This window comes from Camarhynchus parvulus, unplaced genomic scaffold (assembly GCF_901933205.1).
Source record: "Camarhynchus parvulus unplaced genomic scaffold, STF_HiC, whole genome shotgun sequence".
Taxonomy (NCBI): domain Eukaryota; kingdom Metazoa; phylum Chordata; class Aves; order Passeriformes; family Thraupidae; genus Camarhynchus; species Camarhynchus parvulus.
The window spans coordinates 242241-264265 of NW_022148270.1; the positions used below are offsets into that span (position 1 = coordinate 242241).

General features: G+C 66.7%; 2 protein-coding genes across 2 annotated transcripts in view; both read left to right on the forward strand.

Moving 5' to 3' along the window:
* Positions 1–223: 223 nt before the first annotated feature.
* On the forward strand, positions 224–15491 carry IQSEC2 (IQ motif and Sec7 domain ArfGEF 2). Its single transcript, XM_030970118.1, is given in 17 exon segments — positions 224–380; positions 2000–2455; positions 3068–3298; positions 3301–3424; positions 3427–3500; positions 3503–3882; positions 5435–5596; positions 6001–6123; positions 6763–6929; positions 7512–7651; positions 8855–8980; positions 9057–9156; positions 9842–10003; positions 11849–12010; positions 12906–12955; positions 14510–14808; positions 14897–15491. Coding segments are annotated over 16 exon segments (3345 nt in total). The 5' UTR covers positions 224–380; positions 2000–2005.
* Positions 15492–18435: 2944 nt separating this feature from the next.
* Positions 18436–22025, forward strand: part of KDM5C (lysine demethylase 5C) — a 45652-nt gene continuing 42062 nt past the window's right edge. The window contains 2 exon segments of the mRNA XM_030970119.1: positions 18436–18684; positions 19293–19643. Coding sequence (XP_030825979.1) covers positions 18436–18684; positions 19293–19643 — 600 coding nt within the window.

Below are 22025 nucleotides of genomic sequence, written 5' to 3' on the forward strand. Positions count from 1 at the left end.
GGTGGTTTTGGGGTGGTTTTGGGGTGGTTTTGGGGTGGTTTTGGGTGTTTTTGGGGTGGTTTTGGGGTGTCCCCGGCGTGGGGGTGACGCGCTGTCCCCGCAGCGTGGACGGGCGAAGCCCGGGCAGCGAGGGGGGGGGGCCGGTGCCCGAGAGCCCCGGGAGGCCCCCCCCGTACCGGGGCCTGCCCCAGCCCGCGCCCCAAGGCCCGGGGGGCGGCGGGGGCGGCCCCGGGGGCGGCTCCCCGGGCGTGGCCTGGCCCCGGCTGCCCCCCCAGCCCGCCAGCGTGGCCCTGCGCAAGCAGGAGGAGGAGGAGGAGAGCAAGAGGCCGAAGGCTCTGAGCGACAGCTACGAGCTCTCCACCGACCTGCAGGACAAGAAGGTACCTGGGGACACCTGGGGACATCCCTGGGGACACCTGGGGACACCTGGGGACATCCGACATCCCTGGGGACACACCTGGGGACACCTGGGATACCCTGGGGACACACCTGGGGACATCCCTGGGGACACCTGGGGATACACCTGGGGACACCTGGGGACATCCCTGGGGACACCTGGGGCACACACCTGGGGACACACCTGGGGACACACCTGGGGACATCCCTGGGGACACCTGGGGACACACACCTGGGGACACCTGGGGATACACCTGGGGACACCTGGGGACATCCCTGGGGACACACCTGGGGACACCTGGGATACCCCTGGGGACACCTGGGGACACCCCCTGGGGACACCTGGGGACATCCCTGGGGACACCTGGGGAACACCTGGGGACACCTGGGGACATCCCTGGGGACACCTGGGGACACCTGGGGACACCTGGGGACACCTGGGGACACACCTGGGGACCCCTGGGGACACCTGGGGATACACCTGGGGACATCCCTGGGGACACCTGGGAACACCTGGGGATACACCTGGGGACACCTGGGGATACACCTGGGGACATCCGACATCCCTGGGGAGACACCTGGGGACACCTGGGATACCCCTGAGGACACACCTGGGGACATCCCTGGGGACACCTGGGGACACCTGGGGATACACCTGGGGACATCCGACATCCCTGGGGACACACCTGGGGACACCTGGGACACGCCTGGGGACATCCGACATCCCTGGGGACACACCTGGGGACACCTGGGACACACCTGGGGAACATGGGGACATCCCTGGGGACACACCTGGGGACACCTGGGGACACGCCTGGGGACACACCTGGGGACATCCCTGGGGACACACCTGGGGACACCTGGGGACCCTGGGGACACCTGGGGACATCCCTGGGGACATCCCTGGGGACACCTGGGGACACCCCTGGGGACATCCGACATCCCTGGGGACACACCTGGGGATACACCTGGGGACACCTGGGGACACCCCTGGGGACATCCGACATCCCTGGGGACACACCTGGGGACACCTGGGGACACCCCTGGGGACACCGATCCCTGGGGACACCTGGGAACACCTGGGGACATCCGACATCCCTGGGGACACCTGGGGACACCTGGGACACACCTGGGGACACCTGGGGACACCTGGGACACCCTGGGGACACCTGGGGACATCCCCGGGGTGGGTCCTGGCTGTGTGATGGTCACAGCTCACGTGTGACCGTCCCCAGCCTCTGTGGTGGTCACCAGACCCATGTCATGGTCCCTGTCCCCACACAATGGTCCCTGTCCCCACCCGTGTCCCCATGTCCTCATGGCCGTCCCCACACTTCCCCATGTCCCCATCCTCATCCACGTCCCCATGTCCCTGTGTCCCCATGTCCCACCATGTCCCCGTGTCCCCATGGGTGTCCCCACGTCCCTCGCCACGTCCCCATGTCCCCATGTCCCCACCCATGTCCCCGTGTCCCCACGTCCCCACCCATGTCCCCCTGTCCCCCACCATGTCCCCATGTCCCCACACCTCCACCATGTCCCCACGTCCCTCGCCACGTCCCCGTGTCCCCACGTCCCCACGCGTGTCCCCGTGTCCCCTCAGGTGGAGATGCTGGAGCGCAAGTACGGCGGCTATTTCCGCTCGCGGCGCGCGGCGCGCACCATCCAGGCCGCGTTCCGGCGCTACCGCATGGCGCAGAAGTTCGAGCGGCTGCGCAGCGAGGGCGGCCGGGCGCGGCGCCTGGCGCTGCCGGGGCTGCGCCTGCAGTTCTCCTTCGAGGAGTACGACCGCGGCCCCCGGCCCCGCGGCGGCCGCCCCCGCCCCGCCCTACTTCCAGGGCAAGCCGGCCTCGCTGGACGAGGGCGTCCTGGGGCGGCCGCGCCCCGCTACGGGGGGTCCTGCCGGGCCGGCCTGGACGGGGGCGGGGGTCCCGGAGAGGGGGTCCAGGTGGGGGGGGGCTCCGGGGTGGGGGGCGCGGGAAGCCCCCCCCGGCAGCTCTCGGCTTCGGCCGATTTCGGGCCAGGAGGCGCCGACCTGGAGGAGGCGTTTGCGCAGCAGGTGGGGGTCTGGGGGGTTATGGGGGTCCTGGGGGGTTATGGGGGTCCTGGGGGGTTATGGGGGTCATGGGGGTTATGGGGTCATGGGGGTTATGGGGGTTATGGGGGTCATGGGGGCTATGGAGTCATGGGGGTTATGGGGTCCTGGGGTTTATAGGGTCAGGGGGGTCCTGAGGGTTATCGGGGTCCTGGGATTTATGGGGGTAAGGGGGTCCTGGGGGTTATGGGGTTCTCGGGGTTATGGGGTCAGGGGGGCCAGGGGTGTCATGGGGGTTATGGAGGTCTTGGGGGTTATGGGGTCAAAGGGCTCAGGGGGATGGGGGTTAAAGGGTGATAGGGGTTATGGGATCATGGGGGTCACAGGGTCAGGAGGGTCGTGGGGGTCCTGGGAAGTCACAGGGGTCACGGGGGTCACAAGACCATGGACATTACAGCGGCCATGGGGGTCACAGGTGACAAAGAGAACTGTGGGGGGGTCATGGGGGGGTCACAGGAGCCATGGTGGGGGGGGTCACAGAGATTTGGGGGGTCTTGGGGAGGTCATGGGGGTCACGGGGGCCGATATGGGGGGTCGGGAGCCCCTGGGGGGCTCACGGGGGTCCTGTCCCCGCAGGTGAAGTCCTTGGCCGCTTCCATCGATGAGGCGCTGGGGGGTCGCGGGGTCCCCCCCGGCGCCCCGGACCCCCCCGCGGGGGACAGCGCGGCCACCTCGGCCAGTGACGTCACGCTGTACCTGGACGAGGGGCTGCCCGGCTCCCCCCGCTCCCCGGAGAGACCCCCGAGCCCCGAGCCCCCCCCGGACACCGCGGGGCCGCCGCCCCCGCCCGCCCCGCCGCCCCCCGCCGCCCCCCGCCAACGCCCCCGGCCCCGCCGAGCGCTGGGGGCCCCCCGAGGAGCCCCCCGGAGGGGCCCCCGTGCCTGGAGTGCCGGGGGCGGGGCGCCGGGGGGCCACCCCCGCTGCTGACGGTGGAGCCCCGAGCGACAGCTCGGCCGACCTGAGCGACCGCTCGGACCGCGGCTCCATCAACCGGGGCGGCCCCTACGAGCCCGAGGGCACCGGCGGCGGGGCACCTTACCCCGCTCCGGGCCCCCCACCGCTGCTTCCACCCCGAGGGGCCCCCGCCGCCCCCGGCCCCCGCCCCGCCCGCGGCCGAGGAGGGCTCCGAGGGCGTACAACGAGAGCCTGGGCAGCAGCTCCAACTCCAACGAGACCCTCAACTGCTCCTCGGGCTCCTCGTCCCGCGACAGCCTGCGCCGCCCCCCGCCGCCCCCGCCGCCCACCGCCCCCCCGCAGCCCCCCGGTGCCGCCGGGGCCCCCGGCAAGGCCACGTACCAGCGGGAGCCGCGGCAGAGCTGGGACTCGCCCGCGCTCAACAACGACGTGGTGCAGCGGCGCCAGTACCGCATCGGCCTCAACCTCTTCAACAAGTGAGGGGCCGGGGGGGCCGGGGGGGCCGGGGGGGGCTGTGCTGGATGTGGGGTGGGGTCTGGGGGTCCGGCAGTGGGGCCACGCGGTGCTGTCATGGTCAGCAGGGGAAGGGTGGGGTGGGATTGTTGGTGACGCCATGGTGAGGGCAGGGGGATGTTCTAGGTGACGCTATGGTGATGTTCTAGGTGTGCCTATAGCGAGGGCAGGGTGATGTTCTCCAGGTGACCCTGTAGAACCGCACAATAACGTTCTAGTTGACCCTAAGGTGAAGTTCTAGGTGACCCTATAGCAAGGATGGGGTGATGCTCTAGGTGAGCCTATAACAAGGATGGGGGGATGTTTTTGAGGTGACCCTGTAGAACCCCACAATGACATTCTAGGTGACCCTATGGTGATGTTCTAGGTGACCCTATAGCAAGGATGGGGGATGTTCCAGGTGACGCTGGAGAACCCACAATGGTGTTCTAGGTGACCCTACAGTGATGTTCTAGGTGACCCTGTAGCGAGGGCAGGGTGAAGTTCTAGATGAGCCTATAGCGAGGACAGGGTGATATTTGAGGTGATCCAGTAGAACCCCACAATGATGTTCTAGGTGACCCTATAGTGAGGACTTTGGTGGCCCTGGAGAAGGGTGAGGTGGCCTGGGTGGCCCTAGGGAAGGACAGGGTGGCTGTGGTGGCCCGGTAGCAAGGACAAGGGGATGTTTGAGGTGGCTCTGTAGAACCCCACAGTGATGTTCTAGGTCACCCTATTGTGGTGTTCTAGGTAACCCACCAGTGAATCCCTAGGTAACCCTGCGGGCAGATGTTCTAGGTGACCCAGTGGTGATGTTCTAGGTAAATCTGCAGTGCTGTTCTAGGTAACTCTAGGGTGAAGTTCTAGGTAGCCCTACAGTGACATTCCAGGTCACCCACTGCTCAAGACATGACAGCGTTCCAGGTGACCCTTTAGGGAAGCAGATGTCACCTGAGGCGACCCCATAGGTGACCAGGTGGCCCTAGAGCTGGGGACAGGTGGCGTTCTAGGTCACTCTACATCCAGAGCGACCTCCATGGCTGACCTCCATGGCTGACCACGTGGCTGACCACCATGACTGACCCCCATGGCTGACCTCCATGACTGACCTCCATGACTGACCTCCATGACTGACCACCATGACTGATCTCCATGACTGACCACCATGACTGACCCCCATGGCTGACCTCCATGGCTGACCTCCATGACTGACCTTCATGACTGATCTCCATGACTGACCACCATGGCTGACCACACGGCTGACCACCATGACGGACCACCATGACTGACCACCATGGCTGATCTCCATGACTGATCTCCATGACTGACCACCATGGCTGACCACCATGGCTGACCACCATGGCTGACCACACGGCTGACCACATGGCTGACCACCATGACTGACCACCATGGCTGATCTCCATGACTGACCTCCATGACTGACCACCATGGCTGACCACCATGACTGATCTCCATGACTGACCACCATGGCTGACCACCATGACTGACCACCATGACTGACCACCCCCCCCCCAGGAAGCCAGAGAAGGGGATCCAGTACCTGATCGAGCGGGGGTTCCTGTCGGACACGCCCGTGGGCGTTGCCCACTTCATCCTGGAGCGGAAGGGCCTGAGCCGGCAGATGATTGGCGAGTTCCTGGGCAACCGCCAGAAACAGTTCAACCGCGACGTCCTCGAGTACGGGGGGACACAATGGGGACAGGGGGGACACAATGGGGCTGGGGGGACACACCAGGGATGGTGGGGGGGACACACCAGGGATGGTGGGGGGGACACACCGGGGATGGAGGGGACACGTTGGGGACAGAGGGGACACTCAGGGGCTGGGGGGGACATGCCAGGGCTGGGGGGACATGGCAGGGATGGGGGAACACGCCAGGGATGGGGGGACACACTGAGGACAGGGGGACACACTGAGGACAGGGGGACACATCAGGGACGGAGGGGACACCTCGGGGACAGGAGGGACACACCAGGGACGGGGGACACCCCGGGGACAGGGGGGACACACAGGGCATAGAGGGGACACCCTGGGGACAGGGGCAGCCCCCAGACCCATCCCCGTGGCGGGGTCCCGGCAGCTGCGTGGTGGACGAGATGGATTTCTCCGGGATGGAGCTGGACGAGGCCCTGCGGAAGTTCCAGTCCCACATCCGGGTGCAGGGGGAGGCGCAGAAGGTCGAGCGCTTGATCGAGGCCTTCAGGTGAGGGGTGGGTCCCTGTCCCCACGTCCCCTTGCCCCCATGATGTCCCCGTGTCCCCGCGTCCCCACGTCCCTGTGTCCCCACTGCATTGTCCCTGCCACCAGCAGCACAGTGGTCACCATGGGGTGACGTTCTAGGTCATTCTATGGATTGAGGGGGAACACAAGGGGGTGGTGGCACCTGTGGCACCAGGGGCTGTTCTAGGTGACCCTACAGACTGGCAGGACACTGGGTGGTGGCCCCTGGACCACAGGGTGATGTTCTAGGTGACCCTGTGGATCGAGGAGGGGCCATAGGGGTGGTGGCCCCTGCTCTAGGTGACCCTATGGGTTTAGAGGGGACACAAGGGGGAGGTGGCACCTGTGGGACCAGGGGCTGTTCTAGGTGACCCTATGGGCTAAGGGGGACACAAGGGGGTGGTGGCCCACGTTCTAGGTGACCCTGTGGATCAAGGAGGAGCCATAGGGGTGGTGGCCCATGTTCTAGGTGGCCCTATGGGCTGAGAGGGGCCATGGGGGTGCTGGCCCACGTTCTAGGTGACCCTGCAGCCATGGGGGTGCTGCCCCACACTCAGGGGTGGCCGTGGGGTGCAGAGGGGCACCGTGACCCCATGGGCCGTGGGGGTTGTCCACCCCGCAGCCAGCGCTACTGCGTGTGTAACGCGGCCCTGCTGCGCCAGTTCCGCAACCCGGACACCATCTTCATCCTGGCCTTCGCCATCATCCTCCTCAACACCGACATGTACAGCCCCAGCGTCAAGGCCGAGCGCAAGATGAAGCTCGAGGACTTCATCAAGAACCTGCGAGGTGAGGCCCTGCCAGCCCCTCACACCTCCTGGTGTTCTCCTGCTTGGGACACGGGTTCTGGAGCAGGGCTGGGATGTGGTGGGTTCTAGAGCAGGGGCAGGGCGCTGTGTGTTCTAGAGCTGTCCCAGGAGTTGCAGGTTCTGGAGCAGGGTCAGGTGATATGGGTTCTAGGGTGGGGCTGGGTGGTGTGGGTTCTAGATTGAGCCAGGTCTTTGCAGGTTCTAGAGTGGGCCCAGGTTCTGGGGCGGGTCCAGGATGACACTGGTGCAAGGGTGGGACCGGGCATCGTGGGTTCTAGAACGGGGCAGATGGCACAGGTTCTAGAGCGGGTTCCGGTGTTGCAGGTTCTGGAGCAGGCCACGGTGGCAAGGGTTCCAGAGCGGGTATTGGGGTTTCTAGAAGATGTATGGGTGGGTCCTGGAGCTGGGCTGGATGTTGCAGGTTCTAGACACACCCATTAGTATTGACTGCTGGAGTTGGACTTGGTGGGTTCTAGAGCAGCACCAGCTGCTGCAGGGTCTCAGGGGTTGAGGGTGTTGTGTGTTCTGGAGTGGTTCTAGCGTGGGTCTGGGTGTCACGCAGGGGTGGACAATGGCGAGGACATCCCCCGGGACATGCTGGTGGGCATCTACCAGCGCATCCAGAGCCGCAAGCTGCGCACCAACGACGACCACGTGTCCCAGGTGCAGGCTGTGGAGCGCATGATCGTCGGCAAGAAACCGGTGGGTCTGCTCGGGGGGCGGGGCCAGGTGACCCCGGGGGGCAGGGCCAAGTGACCCATGGGGGGTGGGGCCAGGTGACCCCATGGGACAGATTCTAGGCCACCCAAAGGAGACATTCCAGGTGACGCTGTGGTGGGGAGGGTGTTCTAGGCCACCCATGGGAGATGGGGGTTCCAACATCCCAGGAGATCTTGTGGGAAGGACGTGGCAGGTGGCCCTATGGGGCACGTTCTAGGTGACCCATGGGGCAGGTTCTGGGTGACCCCATGAGACAGGTTCCAGGTGGCCCAAGGGACACATTCCAGGTGACCTATGGGGGACACTCAAAGTGACTCACGTGTGACATTTGGGGTGACCCTTGAGGTGACCCATGTGGGACATTCGGGGTGACCTGTGAGGGACACTCAGAGTGACCCACACGGGACATTCAGGGTGACCCATGTGGGACATCTGGGGTGACCCATGAAGTGACCCACATGGGACATTTGGGGTGACCCCTGAGGTGACCCACATGGGACATTCAGGCTGACACGTGGGTCATTTGGGGTGACCCTTGAGGTCAAGATGTCACATGGGACATTTGGGGTGACTTCTGGGAACACTCAAAGTGACCCATGCGGGACATTCAGGGTGACCCTTGAGGTGACCCACATGGGACATTTGGAGTGACCTGTGAGGGACACTCAAAGTGACCCACATGGGACATTTGGGGTGACCCTTGAAGTCAAGATGTCACATGGGACATTTGTGGTGACCCATGAAGTGACCCATGTGAGATATTTGGGGTGACCTCTGGGAACACTCAAAGTGACCCACATGGGACATTTGGGGTGACCTGTGAGGGACACTCAAAGTGACCCACGTGGGACATTGATAGTGACCCTTGAAGTGACCCACATGGGACATTTGGGGTGACCTGTGAGGGACACTCAAATTGACCCACGTGGGACATTGATAGTTGACCCACATGGGACATTTGGGGTGACCTGTGGGGGACACTCAAAGTGACCCATGTGGGACATTTGGGGTCACTCTTGAAGTGACCCTTGCAGTGACCCACATGTGACATTCAGGGTGACCCAATGTTGCCACGCTCTGTGTGACCCCAGTGAAGGTCCAAGGCCACCATCCCCACCCCAGGGCAGGTCCGGGGGGTCCGAGGCTCCGTGTCCCCCCCCAGATGTGACCCCCAGCTGTCCCCAGGTGCTGTCCCTGCCCCACCGCCGCCTGGTCTGCTGCTGCCAGCTCTACGAGGTGCCCGACCCCAACCGGCCCCAGCGCCTGGGGCTGCACCAGCGCGAGGTTTTCCTCTTCAACGACCTCCTGGTGGTGAGCGGGGGGTCCCGGGGGGTCCCGGGGTGGGCTCCCGGGGGAGGGGTCCCTGGTGACCCTGTGGCCTCGGCAGGTGACGAAGATCTTCCAGAAGAAGAAGATCCTGGTGACCTACAGCTTCCGGCAGAGCTTCCCGCTGGTGGAGATGCACATGCAGCTCTTCCAGAACGCCTGTGAGCCCCAGGGTGCCCCGTGGGACCCCACAGCACCCCAAAAACCCTAATGCACCCCATGGGACCCCACAGCACCCCAAAACACAGCACCCCAAAAAACACTAATGCACCCCAAAAAACCCTACAGCACCCCAAAAAACCCTATGGGACCCTACAGGGCCCCAAAGAACCCTACAGCACCCTGCAGCACCCCATGGGACCCTACAGAACCCCAAAAATCCTACAGCACCCCATGGCACCCCACAGCACCCCAAAGGACCCTACAGCACCCCATGGGACCCTCTGGGACCTCCTGCTGTGCCCCCCCCCCCATCCCCTGTCCCCCCAAATTCCCAGTCTGGGATCAGGCTGGGTGTCCCTGTCCCCGTGGGGGTGTCCCTGTCCCTTGGGATGTCCCCTTTGGGGGTGTCCCTTTTGGGGTGTTCCTGTCCCATAGCGGTGTCCCTGTCCCCATGGGGGTGTCCCTGTCCCCATGGGGGTGTCCCTGTCCCCATGGGGGTGTCCCTGCCCCCCGTGCCCCCCCAGATTACCAGTTTGGGATCAAGCTGGGGGGTGTCCCTTTGGGGGTGTCCCTGTCCCCGTGGGGGTGTCCCTGACCCCCGTGCCCCCCCAGATTACCAGTTTGGGATCAAGCTGGGTGTCCCTGTCCCCATGGGGGTGTCCCTGACCCCCCGTGCCCCCCCAGATTACCAGTTTGGCATCAAGCTGCTGTCGGCGGCGCCGGGGGGCGAGCCCAAGGTGCTGATCGTGTTCAACGCCCCGAGCCCCCAGGACCGGCTGCGCTTCGCCAGCGACCTCCGAGAGTCCGTGGCCGAGGTGCAGGAGATGGAGAAGTACCGGGTGGAGGGTGAGCGCTGCTGGGGGCACTGGGGGGGCACTGGGAGGGCACTGGGAGGGCACTGGGAGCATCAAAATGGGCACCGGGAGGGACACTGGGAGTGCTGGGAGGGCACTGGGAACAATGGGAGAGCTGGGAGGGGTGCTGGGAACACTGGGAGCATCAAAATGGGCACTGGGAGGGCACTGGGAGCACTGGGAGGGGGGGCACGGGAGGCACGGGAGCACTGGGAGGGGCACTGCGGGCACTGGGAGTGCTGGGGGCCCTGGGAGCACTGGGAGGAGCACTGGGAGCATCAAAATGGGCACCGGGAGGGCACTGGGAGTGCTGGGAGGACACTGGGAGGGACACTGGGAGCAATGGGAGCATCAAAATGGGCACTGGGAGGGGCACTGGGAGGGACACTGGGAGCACTGGGAGGGCACTGGGAGGGCTAGGAACATCAAAATTGGCACTGGGAACACTGGGACAAGCACTGGGGGCACTGGGAGCACTGGGAGGGACACTGGGAGTGCTGGGAGCATCGAAATGGGCACTGGGAGAGGCACTGGGAGCACTGGGAGTGCTGGGAGGGCACTGGGGCACAGCGTCACCAGGGGCACTGGGAGGGCACTGGGAGCATCAAAATGGGCACTGGGAGGGCACTGGAAGTGCTGAGAGGGGCACTGGGAGCACTGGGAGGGCACTGGGAGTGCTGGGAGTGCTGGGAGGGGCACTGGGGGCACTGGGAGGGGCACTGGGAATGCTGAGAGGGGCACTGGGAGCAATGGGAGAGGCACTGGGAGTGCTGGGAGGGGCACTGGGAGCACTGGGAGCATCAAAATGGGCACTGGGAGGGGCACTGGGAGCACTGGGAGAGGCACTGGGAGTGCTGGGAGGGCACTGGGAGCACTGGGAGCACCAAAATGGGCACTGGGAGCACTGTGAGGGGCACTGGAGGTCACTGGTGTGGCTGGGGGTCACTGGAGGTGGGGGAGTGTACTGGTGTAACTGGTGTTACTGGTTGACCCCAGCGAGCTGGAGAAGCAGAAGGGCGTGGCAGGGCGTTCAGCACTGGGCACTGTACTTCACTGGTGGTACTTGTAACTGGTGGTACTGTGGTCACTGGGGGTCACTGGGGGTCACTGGTGTAACTGGTTTACTGGTGCCCAAAGCGGAACTGGAGCAGAAGGGCGTGGTGGGGTTGACACTGGGGAACTGGTGTAACTGGGAGGTCACTGGGGGTCACTGGGGGTCACTGGGGGTCACTGGGGGCACTGGTGTAACTGGGGGTACTGGTGTAACTGGTGTTATGGTGGACCCCCGACCTGGAGAGCAGAAGTGGGCACTGGGAGCACTGGGGGTCACTGGGGGTCACTGGTGTACTGGTGTCACTGGTGTGAAGCTGGAGAAGCAGAAGGTGGCGGGGGCGTTGGTCAGCACTGGGGATCACTGGTGGTAACTGGGAGGTCACTGGGGGTCACTGGGGGTCACTGGGGGTCACTGGGGGTCACTGGGGGTCACTGGGGGGTCACTGGTGTAACTGGTGTTACTGGTGGCCCCCCCAGCGGAGCTGGAGAAGCAGAAGGGCGTGGCGGGGCGCGGGGCGTTGGTCAGCACTGGGGGTCACTGGGGGTCACTGGGTGGTCACTGGGGGTCACTGGGGGTCACTGGTGTAACTGGTGTTACTGGTGTGACCCCCCCAGCGGAGCTGGAGAAGCAGAAGGGCGTGGCGGGGCGTTGGTCAGCACTGGGGATCACTGGTGTAACTGGGAGGTCACTGGGGGTCACTGGGGGTCACTGGGGGTCACTGGGGGTCACTGGTGTAACTGGGGGTCACTGGTGTAACTGGTGTTACTGGTGTGACCCCCCCAGCGGAGCTGGAGAAGCAGAAGGGCGTGGCGGGGCCGCGGGGCGCGGGGCCCCCCCGCGAGGCGCTGAACGGGCTCAGCCGCAGCTCCCTGGAGGAGGCGTTCGGGGCCGAGGGGCTCAAACGGAGCGCGCTGAGCAGCTCCCTGCGCGACCTGTCCGACAGCGGTGAGACTGGGAGCGCTGGGAGGGACTGGGAGCGCTGGGAGGGACTGGGAGAGGCTGGGAGCGCTGGGAGGGACTGGGGGGCACTGGGAGGGACAGGGGGGCGCTGGGAGGGCTGGGAGGGACTGGGAAGGACTGGGGGGCACTGGGAGGGACTGGGGGGACTGGGGGGCGCTGGGAGGGACTGGGAGCGCTGGGAGGGACTGGGGGGCACTGGGGGGGACTGGGGGGACTGGGGGCGCTGGGAGGGACTGGGAGCGCTGGGAGGGACTGGGAGCGCTGGGAGGGACTGGGGGCGCTGGGAGCGCTGGGAGGGACTGGGAGTGACTGGGAGGGACTGGGAGGGACTGGGAGCGCTGGGAGGGACTGGGAGGGACTGGGAGCGCTGGGAGGGAATTGGGGGGGACTGGGGGGGGATTGGGAGGGCGATTGGGAGGGACTGGGAAGAACTTGGGGACTGGGATGGACTGGGGGGAACTGGGGGGAGAGATTGGGAGGGCACTGGGGGGACTGGGAGAGGGGCTGGGGGGGACTGAGAGGGACTGGGAGGGGGATTGGGGGGCACTGGGAGGGATTTGGAGGGGCTGGGGGGGACTGGGAGGGACTGGGAGCCACTGGAAGGGACTGGGGGGGGGACTGGGAATGGAATTGAGAGAGACTGGGAAGGACTGGGAGCCACTGGGGAGAGGGTTTGGGAGAGGTTGGGGGGCACTGGGGGGGACTGGGAGGGGGCTGAGAAGGAGTTTGGAGTCTCCATGGGGGGGTTTGGGGTGTCCATGGAGGGTTCTGGGGTGCCCTGAGGGGATTTGGGGTTTCTGGAACACTTTGGGGTTCCTGTGGGGTCTCCTGAGGGATTTGGGGTGCCCTGGGGGTCTCCCCTCACTGTTCTCCCCCCCAGGCAAGCGGGGCCGGCGGAACAGCGTGGGGTCCCTGGACAGCACCATCGAGGTGAGGGGACAGTGCCACCCCTGAGTGCCACACACCTGAGTGTCACACCCTGAGTGCCACCCCTGAGTGTCACCCCCCTGAGTGCCACCTCTGAGTGTCTGAGTGTCACACCCCTGTCACACCCTGAGTGTCACACCCTGAGTGTACACCCTGAGTGTCACCCCTGAGTGCCACCCCTGAGTGCCACACACCTGAGTGTCACACCCTGAGTGTCACACCCTGAGTGCCACACCCTGAGTGCCACCCCTGAGTGCCACACCCTGAGTGTCACACCCTGAGTGCCACCCCTGAGTGCCACACCCTGAGTGTCACCCCGAGGTCACACCCTGAGTGTACCCTGAGTGCACACCTGAGGCACACCCTGAGTGCCACCCCTGAGTGCCCCCCTGAGTCACCCCGAGTCCCGAGTGCACACCCCTGAGTGCCACCCCTGAGTGTCTGAGTGTCACACCCCTGTCACACCCTGAGTGTCCCACCCTGAGTGCCACCCCTGTGTGTCTCACCTGAATGTCACACCCTGAGTGCCACCCCAAATGTCACACCCACCACACCCCCAAGTGCCACCTCTGAATGTCACACCGCAAGTGCCACCCCGAGTGCCACACCCTCATTGACACCCCTGTCACCCCTGAGTGTCACACCCTGAGTGCCACACCCCTGTCACACTCCTGAGTGTCACACCCCCTGAGTGCCACCCCTCGAGCACCACCCTTGAATGTCACGCCCCTGTCACACCCTGACTGTGACACCCCACAATGTCACACCCTGAGTGCCACACCCCTGTCACCCCCAGGTGCCACCCCTGAATGTCACACCCCTGTCACCCCCGAGTGCCACCCCTGAATGTCACACCCCGAGTGTCACCCCGTGTCACACCCTGAGTGTCACACCCCTGTCACACCCTGAGTGCCACCCTTAATGTCACACCTCTGTGACACCCCCGAGTGCCACCCCTGAATGTCACACCCCGAGTGTCACCCCCGAGTGCCACCCCTGAATGTCACACCCCGAGTGTCACCCCGTGTCACACCCTGAATGTCACACCCCGAGTGTCACACCCTGAGTGCCACCCTTAATGTCACACCCCGTGTGTCACACCCCTGAGTGCCACCCCCTGAGTGCCACACCCCAATGCCACATCCCGCCAACCACACCCACTTTAGCCCCACCCCCAGGCTGTCAAACGCCCTTCACCTGGAAAGGGGGTGGGGCCTGGTGAATGGGGCGGGGCTTATGCACGGTCTGGAGGTGGGGCCAACCAGTGATGGCTGCTCTTATCCACCAATGGGAGCTCAGCTTGGGGCTTAGGGGTGGAGTCAATGGTTGGGAGGCGTGGCTTTCACAGAGAATGGGCGGGGTCTGGATGGATGGGGTGGGGCCAACCACTGATGGCTGCTCTCATCCACCAATGGGAGCTCACTTGTGCCTTGGGGGCGGAGCTAGCTTTGGGAGGCGTGGCTCGCACACACAATGGGCGGGGCTGGCTCTACCGATGGGAGGCGCCAAATCCCCCGAGGGGCGTGGCTTTCCGGTGCTGACCCCGCCCCCTTTCAGGGCTCCATCATCAGCAGCCCCCGGCCGCAGGCGCGGGGGGGCCCGGGCGGGCCGGGGGGCGCTCCCGAGGGGGGCGGCTACAAGCCCCCGGCCCGCCCGGTCTCCAACTCCTCGTCCTTCCTGGGCTCGCTGTTCGGCAGCCGCCGCGGCAAAGGCCCCGCCGGGCCCCCCCCCGGCGCGGGGGGCCCCGCTTCGGCCTCGGCCTCCTCCTCCTCGGCGTCCTCCTCGCATCACCACCACCACCCGCCGGCGGCCGCGCCCCCCGAGGGCCCCTCCAAGCTGCAGGCGCTGCACGCCCAGTACTGCCACGGGCCCGGGGGGGGCTCGGCGGGCGCGGGGGGCCGGCCCTCCGCCCCCCCCGTACCCGCAGCAGCCGCCGCCCCCCAGCCGCCCCGCGCCCCCCGCCGCTGCCGGCCATCGCCGCCGGGGCCCCCCGCGCTTCCACGGCGGGCCCACCCCGCCGCTATCGGCGCCCCCCAGCAGCACGGCCCCCCGGCGGCGGGTTCCCCCGCACCCCCCATTACACGCTGCACCGGCCCGGCAAGAGGGGGGCTCCTCCCGGCGCCCCCGGCAGCCGCTGTCGCCCCTGCCCCTCTACAGCCCCGCGCCCGCGCACCACGGGCTGTCGCACGCGTACCCCCCGGGCCCCCCGCACCACCACCACCCGCCGCCGCCCCCCGCCCCCGCCAAGCACTTCGTGTTCGGGGGGGGCGGCGGGGTGGGGGGGGGCCCGGCCGGGGGGGCTTTGCGGGGCGGCGGGGGCGGCGCCCCCCGTTGCCCATCACCACCATCACCACCATCACCACCACCCCCACGCGCCCCCCACTCGCCCATCCCCCCACCCGTCCTACCCCCCCCCCCCCCATCGCCCCACACCCCCCTCAGCCCCCACTCGCCCGCCGGCCCCACCTCGCCCCTGGCCCAGGCCGGCCAGGGCCCCCCCAAACCCAAGGGGGGGAACCGCATCAGCACGGTGGTCTGAGCCCCCCTGCCCCCCGGACGGCGCCGGCCTGCTGGACGCGGTGGTTATTTTTGTAACCCCCCAATGTCCCCCCAAAACTCCCCCCAAAAACCAAAACCTGCACGTGGCTCGTGTTTGGCTGCTCCCGCCCCCACCGGGAGCGAGAAAAGGGGGGGGGGGTCTCTGCCCAACCGGGTGCCCCCCCCCCAAACCATCCCGGGGGTCCGGCGGTGATGCTGCCCCCCAAACCCCCCTCCCCCCGTTCCCAGCTCAGGCTGAATGTCACATGGCACTTTAACCTCCCCTCCCCCCTCCTCCCCCCCCCCGGCCGCCTGGGGTCCCCCGGGGGGTTTGGGGGTTTTGGGGGGGGGGTCCCAGGCGGCCGGGCCCCCCCGGGGAGCCCCCCAGGCACCCGCATGCGCCCGCGCCGGGCCCTGTATATAAGAGACGAGACTGTATATTTGATGCTTCATAAACGGACCGGCCGGCCCCGCCCGCCAGCGCTTCTTTGGGGGGGGACACGCCTATAGGGGATGGGGGGCGACACGGGGGGGGCACACGCCTATAGGGGCTATAGGGGATGGGGGGCGACACGGGGGGGGCACACGCCTATAGGGGCTATAGGGGATGGGGGGGGAACACGCCTATAGGGGCTATAGGGGATGGACACGGGGGGGGACACGCCTATAGGGGCTATAGGGGATGGGGGGAACACGGGGGGCACATGCCTATAGGGGGGGTGGGGCACGGGGGACCGCTAAGGGGGCTATAGGGGATGGGGGACACGCTATAGGGGCTATAGGGGATGGGGGGGGGGAACACGCCTATGGGGCTATAGGGGATGGGGGACACGGGGAATATGGGGATAGGGGGGAACGGGGGGACACGCCTATGGGGCTATAGGGGATGGGGGGCCTATAGGGGCTATAGGGGATGGGGGAACACGGGGGAACACGCCTATAGGGGCTATAGGGGGGGGACACGGGGGGGACACGCCTATGGGGGCTATAGGGGATGGGGGGGACACGCCTATAGGGCTAAGGGATGGGACACGGGGGGAACGCCTATAGGGGCTATAGGGGATGGGGGGCACGGGGGGGGGCTTGAAGGGGGGGGTCCTAGGGGAGGGATGGGATACGGGGATGTAATAGATGGGGGGGGTTGGGGGTTCTGGGGGGTACACGGGGGATCCTGGGGGTTATAGGATGGGGGGGCTATAGGGGCTATGGGGGGGACACGGGGGCGCTATAGGGGCTATAGGGGGGGGCATGAAGGGGTCCAGGTATGGGGCTATAGGGATCGGGGGATGTGGGGGGTTCTGGGGGCTATAGGGTCCGGGGGTTATAGTGGTTATGGGGGCTATGGGGGGCTATGGGGGTATGGGGGTCATAGGGATCCTTGGGGCTATAGGGATCAGGGGGATGTGGGGGTTCTGGGGTGCTATAAGGGTCCAGAGGGTTATAGAGGCTATGGGGGCTATGGGGGTATAGGGGATGTAATAGGGATCGTGGGGCTATGGGGGTTCTGGGGGCTACAGGGGTCCCGGGGGTTATAGAGGCTATGGGGGCTATAGGGATTCTGGGGCTGGGGGCTTCTGGGGTGCTATAGGGGTCCCGGGGGTTATAGAGGCTATGAGGACTATAGGGCTAATGAGGGCTATAGGGGCCGTGGAGGCTATGGGGGTTTTAGGGGTCCTGGGAGCTATAGGGGCTCTGGGGGCTATAGAGACTCTGAAGGTTATGGGGGCCATGGGGGCTACAGGGACCCTGAGAACTATAGGGGTCCTGGGGGCTATAGGGCTCCTGGGAGCTCTAGGGCTGTGGGAGCTATAGGAGCTATGGGGGTTATAGGGGTCCTGGGGACTATAGGGGCTGTTGGCACTATAGGGGCCATGGGGGCTGTAGGGGTCCTGGAGCCCATGGGGGTTATAGGGCTCATGGGAACTACAGGAGTGCTTGGGGCTGTAGGGGCCATGGGGATTATAGGGGACCATGGAGGCTGCAGGGACTGTGGGGGCTATGGGGGCTATAGGGGTTCTGGGGGTTCTGGGGGCTATAGGGGCCACGGGGGCTATAGGGGCCACGGGGGCTATAGGGGTCCCTAGGACCTATAGGGTTCATGGGAGTTGCAGAGGTCCTGGGGACTATAAGGGTTTGTGGGGCTATATGGGCCTCAAGAGCCATAGGGGTCCCAGGGGATACAGTGGTTATGGGGCTCCAGGGGTTATAGGGGCTAGAGGGGCCATGAGGGCTACAGGGGTCCTGGGGCTTATAGGGGTCCTTGGGGCTATAGGGGCTGTGTGAGCTATGGGGTTATTGGGGCCATGGGGGCTATAGGGGTCCTTTGGGTTATAGGGGCCACCGGGTTTATAAAGACCCTGCAGATTGTTAGGAGCTGCAGGACTATAGGAGATATGGGGGTCCTGTGGGTTTGTTGGGGTCCAGGGGGTCCCATAGGGGTAGGGGTCTATAGGGGTCCATAGGGATTCTGGGAGTCCATAGGGGTGGGGGTCTATAGGGGTCCATGGGGGTCAGTGGGGGTTTGTAGATTACAAAGGGGTCCCAGGGGTCTATAGGGTCCATGGGGTTCTACAGGATCCATGAGGGTCCCTGGGGATCCTGGGGAGCCCATAGGATCCATGAGGGTCCTTAGGGGTCTATAGGGCCCCCGGATCCATGAGGGTCCCTGGGGATCCTGGGGAGCCCATAGGATCCATGAGGGTCCTTACGGGTCTATAGGGTCCATGGGGCTCCGTAGGATCCATGAGGGTCCCTGGGGGGCTCGAGGAGGGCGTGGAGGGGCGGAGAGGCGTGGCCTATAGGGGCGTGGCACCAACAAACCCCGCCTCTCCGCGTGACCCCGCCCTCCCCGCCGCCGCCGGGCGCGCATGCGTTGTGCTTCCCTTTAAACGTGCACAACAAGTCCCGGCCCCACCGCTGACCCAGCCGCGGAGGCGAGCGGTACCATGGATCCCTCCGCTGCGGACGGGGCGGAGCCTGAGGACTATTTCTCCGACCCTCATCCCACCACACCACCTCCCGCCACCCGAGCCGCGGCGGAGAGGCTCCGGTGCTGTTTCTCCCTCTCGCTGTTCCCGCCCTCGCCGGCGGTCGCGGCGCTGTGGCGGCGCTCGGCGCCCGTTCCTGTCCCGCGGCGGAAGGACACGCGGACTCAGCGCACCGCCCGGGGCGGCGTGCGCGGCCGCGCCTGCGCAGTGCGCGCGTGCGCGCGGGCGGGGGGCGGGCGGCAGGAGGAGGAGGATCCAAGATGGCGGCGGCGGCCCGGCCGGGGGACCGGGCAGGCCTGGGCTGTGAGGCGGGCGGAGCGCGGGGCGGCGGGGCTGGACGGGCCGGAGAGGCGGCACAGGGGCCGCGGAGGGGCCGGCGGGTCGGCGGAGCTCGTGGGCGCTGTCTTGACCCCCCCTTTCCCCGCGGCTCGGGGCGGGGGGCGGCCCGCGGCCTGTGAGGGGGCGGCGCGGGGGCGGCGGGGCCTCCATGGCCCCCTGAGGGGGTCCCGGCGGGCAGCCCCGGAACCCCCGCTCCCCTCGGTGCTAGGGATGGAGGAGGGGAGCAGCAGCGCGCAGGGGGCGGCTGGCCCGAGTGGGGGGCCCGGCCCGGGGGTCCCCGCCGTGGGTCCCCCGCCGCCGCCGCCGCCGCCCGACGGGGACGAGGAGCCCAAGCGGGGCCGCGGCGCGGGGGGGGGCCCGGAGCCCTCCGGGGACGCGGGGCCCCCCGGCCGGCGGCCGCGCCCCCCAAAGCGGCGGGGGACGAGAAGGCCGCGAGCGCCGCGCGGCCCCCGGACCGGGGCCGAAGCGCGGGCTAAGGGCGGGGGGACCCGGCAAAGGAGTCGGGGGCGCCCCCCGGGCGAGGAGCGGAGCCCCCGCAAAGCCCCCGAGGAGCGCGGGGCCCGCGGCGGGGAGCGGCCCGGAGCCGAGGACAAGGCCCGGCGGCCCCTCGGGGGTCCCCGCGGCGGCGGGGCCGGCCCGGAGCAGCGCGGGGAGTGGGGGTCGCCGTGGCCGGCGGCGGAACCGGAGCCCCCCGAGGACTTTTTGCCCCCCCGGAATGTCCCGTGTTCGAGCCCAGCTGGGCCGAGTTCAGCGACCCCCTGGGTTACATCGCCAAGATCCGCCCGATCGCCGAGAAAAGCGGAATCTGCAAAATCCGACCCCCGGCCGTGAGTACTGGGGGGGGGTTCCGGGGGGGGTTTGGGGATCCCCTCGCTGTGGGGGCCCGGGGGGGGCTGGGGGTCCTCCCTGCCAACCCTCGGGTGTGGGGCTGGGGTCGGTGTCCCCCCCAGGACAGAGTTGTCCCCTTGGTGGGGTCATTTGTGAATTTGGGGGGTGGGAATTGCCCCCCTCACCGATTTTGGGTGCATTTTGAGTGTTTATTTCCCGCGGGGGGGGGAATGCATATTTTCTATTTTCGGAGATAATTGGATTTATTTGGTTTTATGGAGCTATTTTGCGTTGGGATTGATTGCCCCCTATGGGGTGGCACATTCCCACTTCGGGGGCGGGGGGTTCATTCTTCTCCCCCCAGAGTAATTTCTAATCTGGGGGGGGTTAATTACCCCTCCCCCCCCCAGAGTAATTTCTAATTTAGGGGCAGATAATGACCCCCACCGGGGGGGGGTAATTAATCCTCAGTGCTCCTGCTGCATTCTCGGGGGGGAGGGGGGGAAGAATACCCCGGGGGGGGGGCAGTTATGGGTTTGGGGGGAGGGGTGACCCAAATGTGGGGGGGTAAATACCCCCGGGGGGGGGTGTAAATGCCCCCTCCCTCATTTAAGGATACCCTGGGCGGGCGCGGGGGGCGCATGTGTCTGCCCCCGATGTTGGGGGGGTCCCGGATTTTGGGGGTCCCGCACAGCCCAAACCTCGTGGTGGGGGAGGGGGCTCAAGCCCCCCCGCCTCCCCCAATATCCCCCCATCCAGGACCCCTCGTGCTCGTATCGGGGGCAGACCCGGGGGTGTCCCCGCGGGTTCCGGGGGGGGTCCCGGTGCCCCCCCCGCGGCCTCACAACAACAACAGTGCCACGGCCAATATGGCGCCAGCGCCGAGCCTTTGTCTGCGGCCGCGGGGGGGTCCGGCCGCTCCGGGGGGGGGCCGGGCTGGGCCAGCGACCCCCGGCATGGGGGAGAACCGGGGGGGGCACGGGGGGGCAGGAGGCGGCTGAACCCCCCCACAATCCCCACCGACCGCGCTCCCCCCGCCCCATTTCCCGGCTGGTTTCCTGTTTTTGGGGAGGGGGGTCCCATTGTGGCCCTGGCCGGTTTGGGGGGTCCTGGCGGGTGTGGGGGGGGGACAGGCTGAGCCGGTCCCCCCTGCTCGGCGAGGGAGAAGCTTCCGGGAGGGCCGGGCCGAGCCGTGCCGGGCCGTGCTGTGCCGGGCCGTGCTGGGCCGAGCCGTGCCGAGCCGGGCCGTGCTGTGCCGAGCCGAGCCGAGCCGGGCCGTGCTGTGCCGGGCCGTGCTGGGCCGAGCCGTGCCGAGCCGGGCCGTGCCGGGCCGTGCTGTGCCGGGCCGTGCTGTGCCGGGCCGTGCTGGGCGCCGTGCCGAGCCGAGCCGTGCCGGGCCGTGCTGTGCCGGGCCGTGCCGTGCCGAGCCGTGCTGTGCCGGGCCGGGCCGTGCCGGCCGACGTGCCGCTGCTGGGCCGGGCCGTGCCGTGCCGAGCCGAGCCGTGCCGGGCCGGGCCGTGCCGAGCCGGGCCGTGCTGTGCCGGGCCGTGCCGAGCCGAGCCGTGCTGTGCCGAGCCGAGCCGTGCCGTGCCGTGCTGGCGTCACCGGCCCCGCGGGGCACCCCCGGGGTCGTCCCCCCCCCGCCGCCAATGGGGGTGCGGGGGTGGCCCTGGCTGCGGGGGGAACACGTGGAGAGCCTCGAATTTGGGATGGAACCCCCCCGGTTTCACCCCAGGCTTCACCAGGGCTGAGCTTCCTGTGGGTGCTGGACCCCCCGACCCCCAGATTTGGGCTGTGTGTCCTAAAAATGACCCCCAAATTTGGGCTGTGTGTCTCAAATTTGGGCTGTGTGTTCCCTGTGCCCCCAAATTTGGGCTGTGTGTTCTCCATGGCCCCCAAAATTTGGCCTGTGTGTTCTCTGTGCCCCCCAAATTTCTATTTGCCCATGCAGGACTGGGAGGGCCATGGTTGCTGATCCCCCCTGACCCCCAAATTTAGGTTGTGTGTTCTCTGTGCCCCCCAAATTTCTCCTTGGCTGTGCAGGACTGGGAGGGGGGCCATGGCCCCCCATGACCCCCCCCCCAAATTTGGGCTCCCTGCCTTTTCAGGACTTGGGAGGGGGGCACATTGCTGCTGACCCCCCCAAATTTGGGGTTCATTCCCCCCGAATTTGGGGTTTATTCCCCCCTCAATTTGGGATTTATTCCCCCTGAATTTGGGGTTTATGCCCCTGAATTTGGGGTTTATTTCTCCCGAATCTGGGATTTATTCCCCCTGAATTTGGGGTTTATTCCCCCTGAATTTGGGATTTATTCCCCCTGAATTTGGGGTTTATTCCCCCTGAATTTGGGGTTTATTTCCCCCTGAATTTGGGGTTTATT